This window comes from Euwallacea fornicatus, chromosome 7, assembly GCF_040115645.1.
Source record: "Euwallacea fornicatus isolate EFF26 chromosome 7, ASM4011564v1, whole genome shotgun sequence".
Classification (NCBI taxonomy): Eukaryota; Metazoa; Arthropoda; class Insecta; order Coleoptera; family Curculionidae; genus Euwallacea; species Euwallacea fornicatus.
The window spans coordinates 1,736,931-1,751,371 of NC_089547.1; the positions used below are offsets into that span (position 1 = coordinate 1,736,931).

The following is a 14,441-nucleotide window of genomic DNA, read 5'->3' on the forward strand; positions in this document are numbered from 1 at the left end:
CGGTGGTCGGGGAGCGTCGGATTCACCGCAGGGCCTGCCCATTAAAAACCTCGGAAATGGAAGAACCCTTCGCCGACCCGGAAATGTCCCTGAGGGATATATAGACAGTATCTTCTTTTGGACCTATTTTCAGGCTCGGACGGCAGAGATACCCCTTTCGGACTTTGACTCATTGACTGAACACGACTTAGGTTGATCCAAAATTCCCGAATGTTTTACTATAAACTACCTCGTGTCTTAAATTTTTCCAAAAATCTTACTCAAGTAATTTCAATGTATTTTTTTGCGTAGGAGATTAATTTAATCCCCCGCCCCAAAATTGTGGATGTTTTCGAAAAATGTGTGAATTGCTCAAATCCACAAAATTGTTCGTAAAATTGTGTAAAAATTCTAATTGAAAAACTGTGTTGTTGCTTCTCACCAAACATAAACAATTCTTTAGTCTCCGATGCTTTTGGAAAATAAAAATAAAATTTAATACACCCCTGCCTCATTTATGCATTTAAGTTTTATGAATGTTAATAAAGAAAATTAAAATAAAAAACACAGTGGCGTTTCATGCAAATTTTACCCCAGCGATCACGTAGAAAAACCTTTTTGTATCCAAGTTTGCGGTGAATCAAAACCGACTTTAGTACGTTCCTGACTTCCTCGGGAAAAGTGTACGAATTTTTCCCATTAAAGAGATTTACTGGGAGTCTTACGCTGTAAAAATAGAGTGGTCTTTCATGTAAATTAAAGTTTGGAAGGAAGTGTGAAGTTATTTAGCATAAAAATTGTGTCATATCTCTAGGTCAATTTACGGATGTTATCAAGAGATAAATTTGTTTAAGTATTTATTATGTACATATTTTATCGGCATATTAGGAAAAGGAGATCACGACGGACGGACACAACAGTGGCCTCATCAGTCCAGTTCCTATTAATCATGATCTTTCATTAAATTATTTATAATCTTTCGGAATGTCGTTTAAACTTGGTTAAAAAGCCGTGAAATAATTATAAAGTTAATCGATACGCTTTGATGATTCATTAATGTTATCACAAAAGGTGAACACTTTCGGTCAGCCTAGTTTGAAAAGTGATGAAATTCTCATTAGTGTTGATTAGGAATTTTTAATAATACTCAAGTTATTGTACAATACTGGGCAATGCTTTTAGAATAATTTTTTCATCATTTGTCATTTGGTTCTTTGTTAAAGCGTGTTTAAAAATGAGTATTTTATAAGACGATGAAAAATGTTTTCGTAATTATGTTAACATTCCACCAAGAATCGATTGGATGATGTAATGTCGGATGTAATTCAATGTTTACTTGCTTTTAATGGTGTAGATAGATATTTTTAATGTGCGATGACAACAATCAGAAGATATAAATGACCATGGAACGATCATTAATTTATTTTAATGTTGGGTTTAATCAAGTTTACATTGAAATTCAAACATAAGAGGAAAAAAATTAAGACAGAGTACAGTGTGTCCCCAATTCACCGTTGGAGCTTCTAAGAGTTTGTTAAATTACAGCAAGTTTGCAAACGGCATTGTTTGAATTTGTAAAGCTAATGATGCAAGCATGAGTCGAACCGTCGAATGACAACTTTACCCTTTAATAGACGATCGCGGGTCCAGATGAAAATGTCTTATTGCCCTTAATTATTTTTTCAAGTAAGACTAAAATATAATAAGAACGATGTGCAAATATCTGTATTTGTTCGGGTATCTCAGAACCACAGAAAATGTGCTTAATCTGAACAGTTCAACCAGAATTCAACCACTCTGCACCTCTCATAGTTCCCGAGATCCTAATGGTTACTCGAAGGGTTGGGGTGGTTTGTAAAGTTTATGATAGGAGTGAGAACAAAGTTATCTTTCTAAACTTTTAGCGTCAGTACAATATTTTTTATAAACTCACTGATTTTGCTCTAATATCACTGGGGCAAGCTTCTTAAGGAAGCCTTTGTTGTAAGTGGAAGTATTTTGGTAAATTGAGCACCATCACTGGATTTGAATTTGAAGGCTTCCCGAATTGAAATCTGGATAATCTTGGCTGCTTGTTTAACATCATAGATATCAAGGTTGGAATATTTCTCCTCTCCCGGTTGGCTGGGAGTAAAGCAAATAAAGAACATATAATTTTTAGAATTGTTTTTCTTTTCATTGGAAAAACATATATTTGGCGTCTGCCTCGGATTTCATTTTCTTTTTTACCCCGAAGTGCAACCACACACTTAGATTTTTTAATTGGAATTTGGAAAACTTTAACCTCCGAAAGTCAAGTTAAAGGTCAAAATTTGTATCAATCCAAAACTAATATTAAAAAAAATATTTTTTAGTCTTAAATTGTTATGTAAATGAAATTGAAAATAAGTTTTTCCTTCCTTTACGCATGATGCGAAAGTACGAATTCAAATTTTCAAAATGTTTGTCCAGCCCCGTTTCCAGTTTGCACAACAGCGTTACGAAATATCAATTAAAAAATTACATTGATCGTCCAATTTAAAAATCAGGTTCTAAAGCTTTTGGACGCACCAAATTAGATCAGCTCAAGTTATCAAAAAAGTGACGCAAAGAGCAATTTGTTAACAGAACCCGAAAAAACAAATTCGAAATTTATCTCTATGCGTACTTTTTTCTAACAGTTAGTCGAATACTATAAGAAAAAAGCGAAATTGCCGTAAATTGAGGTCGGTGCACAATGAAATTCTGAATAAACGTGTTTCGACATTGTCCAAATCGGCTCCTACTTGTTAGATCGTGCGTCATCCGCCGTACGTTAGATACAACCCAAACCAACTCTTAGAGGCAAGTCTTAACAGGCTCTTAAGGATTGTTTGAGTGGTGATGAATCACCAACTGAAAAATATCGCCTTGGAAATTTGTAAAGCGGTTTACTACATCCCATGGAAACAAAGAAAGGCAACTGTAGGGCCGAGGGCCGCTTTATCGATCCGTCCCATCTATCTGATGCAACCGAGCGGGCAGCCTCGCTCATACATCCGAAAACTCGCTAAAAACAAAGGAAAATAAAGCAAGAAAAGTCAACAGAAACACGGCTTCTGTACGATGATCGTACGATACATCGAAACCGACCAACAAAACTTGAGAACCGGTTTACGGACTTTTATCAAGAATTGCATCATCGAGGATTATTCTCTCTCCGGAGGAGAACCTTTATTTATTAAAATATTTATAGAATTTCTTATTTGTAACATAATTAAAGAAACAATCCAGAAATCTCTAGAAAATCATTCATGAAGAGTCATCTAAAATTATATTTTATAGGTGGCTTTGGAGTTTTGGGGAACAAAGGAAGGCGATGCGGCTCGGAGCCCGAACGCATCAATCGCCTTCGGCTATTCCCGGCACAAAGTAAGCTCTCGCCTATAAAAGGGGCATCAGCTGTTCCGGCCGGCAGTCAAGTTTTAGCATCGAGTGTGAAAGCAACTTGCGTTCGCAGGCTTGCCCCCAGCTGAAGCTCTGGCTTCGTATTCTTCATTGTGATATAGTTTAGGTGTTAGAGTTTTTCAAATTTTAACCATGGAAGTTCTTCCGGTTCAAAATAGTGTTCCACATCATTCGGAATATCAAAATCAAAACAGTAAGTGATCACACTCCTCACATTCGTTTCCTTACACATTCACTAACTTTCGTCTTCCGTTACTTTCAGAGTGGTATTATGACCCCAGACCTCACTTAATTGAACCTTCAAACTCCGCTGCCCACTTTCTGGCAAAGATGCTGGAAGATGAAATCCGATCGGCGAAGAAGACTCATTTGTCCGCTGGGGAGGTGTTACTTCCCACTGGACTCCTCCAGAGGGTGTCTGAAGATGTGTTGGAAGCTGCGGAGTCAGAGTGTTATGGAGTGAGAGGCATGACTCTGCATCTCCTGTATGAGGGAGAGGAGGACTGCAGGAGGATGAGTTGCCTTAAGCTGGATCCATCAACTCCTTCCACCTTTGAGGTTTACTTGACTTTCAAGCAGGCGAATGCCGGTTGGGGGTTCTTGCCTCAGTTCATCAAGTAAGTCAAACGAAGAAATAGTAATTAGAGAAATGGTCTAAATTATTTTTTTGTTGTTACAGAAAGATTACTAGAGGCAACACAGTTATTCTCAGCACTGACTATGAGATCACCAAAAAGAAGTTGTATCGCCCAGTGTCCTGTGAGTGAATCAATGACCATTGTTTGGTAATTTTTTCTGAGAGACTGAAACAAATTTTTCACATCTTTTAGAATTTAAGTACTGTTTTTTTTCTATTTTTATAGTAGTCAGTATAAAAAGATGAAAGAAATAATTATCTCATATTAATACTAAGATGTATAAAGAAGCGCAGCGTGATCTAGATTTTAATTTTCTTTGTGGTGATATAAGGGCTGTTTTTCAGTTTTTTGGCTACACCTCCAGTACAAAATTTTTCAAAAAAAAAAGAAAAAATCGATCCGAATTACAGGAGACTTCGAAAGCAGCCTTTATTATTTTCTCTAACAGTATTCGACTTTTTCGAACTTTCGAAAAAGAGTTCGTTCCGAACGATGGGCCGCCCCCCTCCGCAGGGGGCCCAAAAGGATTCCATGGAATCCGTGATTTTTTTTCGTGATATAACTATTGTATTATAGTAATGCAAATGATATGAATATGTACCTGCATACTTAAAATTATAACTACATATTATTAACTCTTCTTCAAAACGTTTCAGTTCGTCGTGCTAAGGGAGCGATTTTTTAGAGCTTTCAATCTTCAATTATCACCAAAAAAATTCAAAACGACCAAGAAAAGATACCAAAAAGCTCTAAAAAAACCCTTTACACGCCTTTTATTTTTTAATGTGATATCTTAGCTAGTAGACTATAGTCTAGACCGGTGGTAACAATAATATATTCTTACTAATAACCTATCTGTGACTTGGAAAAACTGTAATAAAATCAACCAAAAAAAAAGATAAAATTAATCATACACATGTTGATGTACAAAAAAATTCACAGTAATTTCGTGTATGAAGGAAAGAGTTTTAAACATTGTGAATAATATGTCTATTTAGGTCCTAAGGTTACGTTTGTAAGTTTTTTTTTATATTTGACTAGGTTATAGAATTTATCGATGGCTATATGTGTGATATTCAATAATCGTGCAGATTGATAACTGTACACCATCTCATGCTTCGTAGATTCCTAAGTATAAGAATAAAAAACACTTTTTTTAACCTGAGTTTGATTTACGGGTTTCAAAAAAATCGAGAATCAAGGGGGAAATAAAACGAACCTCGGTGCAAAGCAAATTCTTACGTGCCAGGGACCCCCAGTCATAGTGCCGAAATCTTTACGGTACTTAATATGCTACGTACATCATTGGGGAATCTCAACGTTTTACGACTCAATTTTTTGTCTTCTCTTTACGCTTTGTCCAATTGCTGAATGCATTTTTTTTTTTTTTAATATACGAAGGACTTTCACAGCATGGGGAAAACAGTGGCGTATCATGCTGTTTCAGCATCCAGAAATTATTGTTATTTTCATCTTCCAATTTAAATTCTTGTGGTCGATGGTGAATTTGACCTTTTGTTCGGCACGCCCCTGCGTTTGCAGGATTAAATTTCAAGTTATTCAAACTGCGCAGAACCATAAGTCGGAGTCAGAAGGTTATTGGTGGATTTAGGATTAACAAAAAAAACGATTTCGTTTGTTTTGCCGAATATTTCTTAGAAAGTCCAGAATGTGGCCAAATTTTATGTCACAGCTCTAAATGATCAAGGGCACTATCGTGTTTTCCCGAATCCTCTCGCTTTTGAAGATGTTTTAAGAGTTCTATAAAATTTATCAAATTATGTCGATATTGTTAATATCAGGAGCGTCTCCTGAAAGGTCGCTTACTGAAACTAAAAATCTGAAAAAACATTTTCTATTTGTCTCCTTCATTTGGAAAAATTCGCAGGCGTTTTAACAACCTTGATACATGACTATCTTTTTCAAACGTAATTATGTGTGTGACGCTATTCCCGAATAAAATAAATGAAAAAATAAATAGTCTTCTTCAAACATATAGGACTTATTTATTATTATTAAAGGTGCATTTGCTTATTTGCTCAGATTTGGCAACGAAAATGCACAAATCTAAGCTTCTTAACTATTGCCAAGACTTTTTCATTTGATAATCAATGCATGGTTGTAAACAGGCAGCTTATGCAATATTTAATTATCTCAGAAACGGCTAGAGATAGCTGCGGAGTGTTATTTAGATACGAAAAAAACCGCTTTAAGTAAAAGTTTGACACCCTGTATCTTGAAAACGAAGAATTACCAGGCCTACGTTTACATAAACTTTTAGTTTTAGAATCGCTCAATGAATGACCCTTTGAATATACCCAATAACACCTTGTATGAGCAAGAACATTTTTCAAATCAAAGGAGCGAAATTTTTTCACATGTGCAAAAATACAGACTGTGATCAAGTAATACGTAGAATTAGTGGCATTTTGACAGATTTGCGATCCTCTCCTGTACCTTTTGACGCTGGACTTTGACATTTGACTCACACAACGAATTTGACACGTTGATCCAATAATCAAGTTAAAGCTCGAAGTAGATAATTGTGAGATGTTTTGCAGTGATAAATCTTCGAAGCGAACAGTCATTATTAAAATGTCCAAGGCAGCTTCATATGTTTCCTATGACGTTTTAAGTATATAGAAATCACCATAAGTTAGATTAATGAGTGTCTCTTTTGCTTGAACGTCATCGGCATAATTCGCGCTGTTTATGAATTAATTCAATGCCAAAATTATTAATTTAAACGCGATATCTGCTTGACCGACGAAACCGGATTGCGAGAACGGTATTAATGAAAACTCGTTAACTTTATCCCATAATAATTTAAATCGAGGTTACAACCAGCTGAGGCGCTACTGGAAGTATATCAAACCCATTACCAGATATGTCTAATTTCATTAATAACAGTCGTTAGAGTAATTATTCTTCTAAGGTTCTCCCAATAGAGACTGTCAGTCACTTAAGACTTCAAGTTTCGGTTGATTATATTAGGAGACTGTGGGTCTTGTTGAAGAGGATGGAGAACGCAACAGCTCTCTACCTTAGTAAATGGATCTTTGGGCGAAAGCAAAACCGATTTCGTGGTATCGTTTCATGGTCTGCGGGCGAAATAATGGTCCCAAACCTGTCATTATTTGGTCATTGGGGAAATTAGATATCTGCTTTTTTCGATTTGCTTTTAGGCGATTGAACAATAGATCCGCAGTCCAGAGGAGAGCTAGAAACTCGCCTTTCTGTTGTAAGAAAATTCGGTTTATCGTCGCCTGTAAAAAATGGACCGAGGAAATATTTAATTTCCCTGATAAGTATATTATTATACATATAATGGTTCGCCAGCTAATTACAACGCTTTTTTCCGCATACTTGACATTGAACCGATATTAACGCTCGTTAAGTTTGATTCGTTCCATTGTTATAGTTTCCAATAGGAATAGATAGAGCCGGTTGGCAACAGTCCGAGAAAGAGCAATTTTCATAATAAGGTGCGAGCAAGAATTGTAGGACCACCCTTAGTTTCCACCTAAAACGAATAAATTTTTTAAACGAAATATAGTTTATTCGAGCAAACTTGAAGACATCGAATATACAAATAATTTATAGATTTAGAGCCACTCTATAATTTAACGTTTTTATAATGGCAAAGTGAAAATTCCTGTCCAAAAATATAACACTACATAAATTTTTGGCCAAAATACCCTCACAATCTCAATGTTTCCCCTTTCTTTTGCATGACGTTGAATATTCGATACTCCATACTTTCGATTAACCCTTGGAAAATTTCATGGGGAAGGCCATACCACTCTTCAGCAATTTTTTTCTTCAGGTAATCAGTGCTGGTGAACTGGCGCCGTCCCTGATCGCAGACCTTGCGAGATAAATATCCCCATAAATTTTCCATTCTTCGCGGACTCTACGCGGGTCACTCCATGACGTTGACGCTGTAGTCGGAAAACCATCGTTTTGCTTCTTGCGCCATGTAACTTGAAGAATTGTCCTGCTGGAAAATGTAATTGGGCCCTGCCAAAAAGTCACCAACAGCCAAAGGTTGTCTTTGAGGAGAGATATATGATTGTAGGTGTTCTTTAAATTTTACTCGATAGAAAAGCGATATTGGTTGGATAGTTGAAAGAAAATCGTACCCAAGTCGTTAGCGAGCCTCCACCGTGTTGGCCCTGAGGAAAGAACTGTTTTTCTCTTCACAAGTCGGGTCAGTCGTAAGCCCAACCATCTGGTCCATCGAAATTGGACTTTCTTTCATATGAAAAAATGACTGAATGCCACTCGTTGGATCAAGACATGACTCATCAGCACCCCTCGGTAAGGGGTGGTTTTCTTTGTTTTTTCTTTCTGGTAAATAACAAACTTGGAACGCTTTAACGCGTTACAAACTGCTTGTTTCCATACGTCTAACTGAAATTCAGATATAATTTCCATTGATGACTTATTTTCTTGGACAGAATTCCTCAAAGTTTTGGTAGTTTTACAACTTTTCTCAATAAAATTGGAAACCAATATTTTCGAACGACTTACTTTCAGCAATTTTTCTTTCTGACCACTTCGATTCGAATAAAATTTTTATTTGTCCCTTTCCCTCAGGAGTTAACAAATTTCCACGAGGCATTATGAAATGGAGCGTATGAAAATAATAAGAACTAAACAAGTGTGTACAAAGGAGATGATTAAAGAAAGAAAACTAAAGATCTTGTATTATTGAACGAATAAAATGATTAATTTTTTATTTATTTCCTTATGCGCCCATTAGCAAAATTTAATAAATAATCAGTGTGGAATATATTTTCAACGAATTCTTGTTTTAGTCAAAAATATATCAAATTTATGTACTGTTCTTTCACCTTTATGTATTTTTTTAGCATTTCATGGGGGGTCTTATACTTTTTGGACCCACTCTATGCCCACTCCACGGTCCGACTAACCTGTTCAAACATAGTGTGACCCACATTACAAAATTATCTTCTACAAGAAGCATTAACAATGTAAATCAGGCATAGCATTAAGCATCCTCCGCCAGAACCAGCTGACTCGGAGATATTTTAAGCTGCAATGGGGTATGGTGCACATATGGGCTTTCAAATCAACCCTCTTTCCTTTTGTCGAGGCCCTTTAACTCCGAAACCATTAAAGGGAGTTTTAAAGGAAACAGGTGGACTTCAGCTTTGCCAAATCGACCCACAGAATCAGCCTGGATGTAACAATAGGGCTGGAATTTTTTGGCTGAGGCAGGTGGTAGAACAGGTACCATGCTGAATATTTCGTCAGCAATACTAATTATTAATGAAGCCTTATTCGATTGTCTTCACATGTCCACGGACATTGTTGAATAGTGGGCGACTGCAGCCCTTCCCTCGATGCTATGTTATTTATTTAGAACTTGTGGAGCGAAGGGTCTTTGGGGGATATACCTACCCACCTTTTTTAGATTAACACGATCAGAGCGAACGAAAGTAGCTGTGAATGTTTGATGGAGATAATGTTTTGAGTTGAATCTGAAATCAAATACGTTCAGATAAAGTACTTGGATACAAAATATCAAGGCGAAAAACTGCATTTCATTATGTAAATTGTACCATCGTCGGCATATTAATATTCGAATAATAGAACAATCCGACGCATTGCTTTTCACTATTCTATTGTTAATGTTTATAATGCATAATTCACCGTCTTGAATATTAATTTTATTATCTCTCTTCGACACTCGTTGCTTTTCAATAACCGCTACCGCATTGTAATCGGTATGCGCAATCAAGCCTTATTCTCAGATTGGAAAAAAAATGAGAACTCATTTGATGATAATGCTCTTTCATGGATTCAAATTTCTTCAAATTTTTTTTCCGATTGTGATTTGTGAATCTTGAAAGCGTTTAAATCAGCATTGAAAAAATTTCACCAACCGATACAATTATTTTTATTTTATGCACAAAATAAAGCGAATATAAGAGTACGAGGAGTCGACGCTAGTCACGGAGGCGACAAAACCGAAACTTCTACAGGGTGTCTCACACTCGATGCCCCGTAACTATTTTATGGAAACGGAAAGTTATTTGCAAAAATTTTCTCTATGTGCCTTTAATAGGATTGGATGAGCTCTATTTAAACCTGAAGAAGTGCATTTTTAAAATATCGGAGTAACAAGTTTTGACGTCATCAATGATATTTTTTTCAGAAACATAACCAAATTCTGCCAAAACTACATTGATCCTATTTTTATACACAACTTCCGTTAAAGACATTTTTTTCTTACGTGTTATTGTTTTAAAGTTACAAGGAAAAATGTCTTAGCAATGATCACAAAAATATATCCACTAATATCAAACTAGTCTGATGTATTCCTATATTTAGTTTGTTAAAACTCGTATTGTGCAACATTCGGACAAAATAGGATTGACATTAACGGGCCTGTGCAGTGGCCAGTAAATTTTCCTGACTTGACTACCATGGACTTTCTTGCATGGGGATTTCTTAAAAGTAAAATTTATATAAGAATAGATTTAGAACACTTAAAGGAAAAAATAAAAACGGAACGAGAAGATCCTTTGGCTTTTTCACCAGTTTGCATCCACAAATCACTGCAAACTAAAAGCTTCTAAAAATAAGTGGGATTGTTCCTCGCAGGTATCCCAGAACTTGCTTAACGACTACACAAACATCCAGCATGACCAGTGTTAAACTGACCCAAAAATTGCAGAACAAATGCAATATCTGATCATTTTATGATATATCAATAATTCGATTAGCTGCTGGTAGCATGATTTGAACCCATGATCTACTGATTTGGTACCTAATATCTTTAATATGGATAATAAATTCGTTATGTATGCAACTTGAACTTTCGATTATTTCAGTTGTGTTCAGCTTTAATTCTCTGATTCATACTGGTGAAAACAAAGATATTGAAGAATACTTTTCACCCCCTCTTACGTTGGCAGCAATGGTTCAACTTAATTTTTGCCTCATACATTGTTGTGCTTTCTTTAATTCTCTATTCAGCAATGTTGTCTTAGATTCGAACGGTCTATTTCCACGTCCATAGCTCCAGGTAAGAAAAATACCATTCTTATTGACCTATAATATATTACATGCACCTTTCCTGAGAGATCATCCTCGTAGTTTGAGTAAGACCTTCGGCTACGAATTTTGTCTTATAGCCAGCAGTTTTACCATGATTATCCAGCTTTCTCTTGAAAACTGAATGGATGAGGCGCAGGGAGTGTCCTAGAAGAATCCCACGCTACCCCGTCGCTGAATGATACAGCTGAGTGCGTAGATCGATTCACCCTGTAAAACCAAGGTTAGTTCATGTTAGTAGAGTGTTCATTTCATTATAGAGTTTTGACTGGCATTGACAGATATTTCCTTAATCGTGTGTTACCTTCAAGAAACCTAGTAAGGCATCAATCACGAGCGCATCTACCTCCTGAAGTTCTTCTTCATCTACTACATTCGCTTCTTCCAGGTTAGACTTTCTAAATCCATTAAATAATTTTTTTATGATAACTTCTTAGCTGAGCAAAGAAACCGCGTGAAAAGATATTTTCGCAATTGTAGTATCATATTTAAGCCAATCTCTTAAGTTTAAAAATTCAAGACAGTCTCTAACACGATCAGCCTTGCTGCTCTATACACATCCTACTAAAATGTTGTTGTTGTTCCTATTCTGAAACTTATTCTTTCTCCCCTTTGTAGTGTGTACCCGCTACCCTCAGATGCTTCAAATCAACCATCTCTCCATCGTGTGCATCCTCTGGAGTTTTCCAGGTGGTCTCTTCTTATAATGAGAATGGATTTCTGTTATGAGTCAAAATTTAGACCCCGTCAGTTCAAATCGTCTAACCTTCTGTGCCATAGCCAATGTTTTTCATACAGTCACATTCAATTACGCACAGTCGATTAAAAGTAGAGTTTTAAAAAATTATTATTGTTACTGAATCATGTCTCAGCACGCCGCTGTTTTTTATATAGTCACGTCGTCAAAATTTCATCGCTGCAAGCACATCGTATACTGACTATACCGATGAATTCATGTGCGTGCAGAGTGATTTTATAAATTAGGAATCTCTTAATTGTTTTTTTAATTATAAATCAAATATAAAATATTGTATAATTATGCTTTGGCAGGGCGATTTTCAATTTAACCGTAAATTAAAATGATTGCAATCATACCTCAGTATGATGCTGTTTCTCATACAGGTATATCCACATTTTTTTTTGTCAAAAGAACACTTTGGACAGGGTGCAAGGATAAATCTATAGGTGTACGGGGACAATTTTAGAAATTACAAATAATTAGATTTTTACAAGAATATATGAATTCCAGTCAGTTCAGGTTATTTCAGGTTAGTTTTTTCCATCTCATTTTTTCTCTTCCAGAAGCTCTTAACCTATAAATCACTCATTGCTTAATTCCTGAATATTCCAGTAGTCACTGGCTCGTTTTCTTCAGTTGGTCCTTGCAGTATGGTATAGCTAAATATACAAGGGGGCTTTAAACATAGTGCCATAAATTCAACCACGTCTTTTAGGTCCCAACATATAACGAAAACTTTATGTCGAGATATATTGGAAAGCGCTTCGTTTTCGATTTACAAGATGTGAAATGTTACTGTTTCTGAGGATTCTTTTAATATTTTCGAAACATTTCCAGATAAATTAATAAAAAATTGTACTTTATTATAACTTTTTGTTCCCTCTCTGAATCTTTATAATGAAATTCACACATTTTTTTCAGAGGTTGGTAATAAAAAGCCGGTAATGCTTAAAAAGTACCTAAACCTTTTGGAATTAATTTTAATCGCGATTTTATAGGAAAAATATTAAGTATGAACATTTTTGCATAAAAAAGATACTCTCGTTGAAAAACGAGAATCTTCTTCGAGAAAATTGAGATTTAACAAATCATTTAGGTACTTTTTAAGTACTATCTCCGTATATTACTCATCTCTTTAAAACATGTGTCAATTTCCTTAAAGAGATTTAGTAAGAGTATAAAAAATTATAATAAAGCTCAAAATTGATTTTGAAACGTTTCAAAAACATTAAAAAAACCATCCTCAGAAACCGACCTTCTACACTATCTATTTCGGAAACGAAATGCCTTTCAATATATGTCTATATGGTGTTTTCGTCATATTTTGTTATCCAGAATACATGATTGAATTTATGGTACTATTCTCAGAGGCACCTTGTATATTCCTCATCAGCTGATTGGCTTTTCAGCAGCCGCCAATGTTTCTGACATGGTAAGGATCTCGTTCAAATATTCTTTTACAGTTCTAAATAGATCAAACATGATTCACAACCAAGTTTTAGTTGAGTTGAACCGATTTTTCTATAAATTGGTAGATATATACAACTGGGCTAAAAACGCCAAAAAAGAGTTTTTTTTTCGCCAAATTTAGTTGAAGGTTGTAGCCGGCTCGATGCGATAAATCAAGACCTTTTTCTCTACGAAAAAAACCGATAAGAAGGTAAACATGACTAATATAGGGCTTTTGTTGTGCCCATGAAACTCCCATTCCTAAAATACATTTCTTCTTAAACTTTCTTCTTCGGCTGGCGTCGACTAATGAGGGATAGTCGCCAACCTTTATGAGTGATCACTTGCATTAGCGAGGTTCAGCTAAAAGTTAATAATCAAACAAAAGAGCTTGAAATGAGGACTTTATTTCTCAAAAGAAATAGAGCTAGACTGGACCTATGGGTACCATATAACCATAAATAGATGTGTTAAGAAAAAACAAGGTTGGTCTGGTTCAATCCATTAGCGTCCGATTTTTTAGCGCATTTTATTATTTATATTAAATAGGTTAAATTACAATTTCTATTTTTTTAGGTTGCCTCTTTAGAACAATGAGAGAAAAAAACCCCTAGAATTCCTTTGAGGCAGTGGCACTTAAGTGAGACTCCACTTAAAAAATTAATAGATACACCACTGGTCCGCACAGTACCTACATACGTGACCAAACTGCGGACTAAGCAAGTACCCAGGTACCATTTGTTTCCTTCATAAGTCACAAGAAACTTGACACTTTTTCTCAGAACCTGTTTACGTATCTTATTTAGGGAACCCGTAGAGAGTGCAGGCAAAGAATGCTTTTGAAAGTGGTAGGCATATAGGGGGGTACTCTTCAGAAACCAGTAGCGACCTTTTGATTTGTTGGGTACCACAACTGCCGTTAGATAAGGCTTAAGAAACTTTTGTGTTACGGTTTTGATAGATTTTTTTTAGTCGAAACCAAACTTTTGCCTTCACTGGATATACAAGATGACTCTCTAACATTAACTAAAACTTAAGTCTCGCATTCTCTTGCGAGTTTCAGGGAGGTGCTTCATATAAAGTTTTTCGCTAGGATGCCTCGTTAAAAATAGTTTAACGAGGAG

At 35.8% G+C, this 14,441-nt stretch overlaps 1 protein-coding gene across 1 annotated transcript; it reads left to right on the top strand.

Moving 5' to 3' along the window:
• The first annotated feature begins 3,402 nt into the window (after positions 1–3,402).
• Positions 3,403–5,203, top strand: LOC136340009 (protein charybde-like). Its single transcript, XM_066283706.1, has 3 exons — positions 3,403–3,598; positions 3,668–4,022; positions 4,085–5,203. The coding sequence occupies exons 1-3, from the start codon at positions 3,538–3,540 to the stop codon at positions 4,170–4,172; spliced, it is 504 nt and encodes a 167-aa protein (XP_066139803.1). The 5' UTR covers positions 3,403–3,537; the 3' UTR covers positions 4,173–5,203.
• The last annotated feature ends 9,238 nt before the right edge of the window (positions 5,204–14,441 follow it).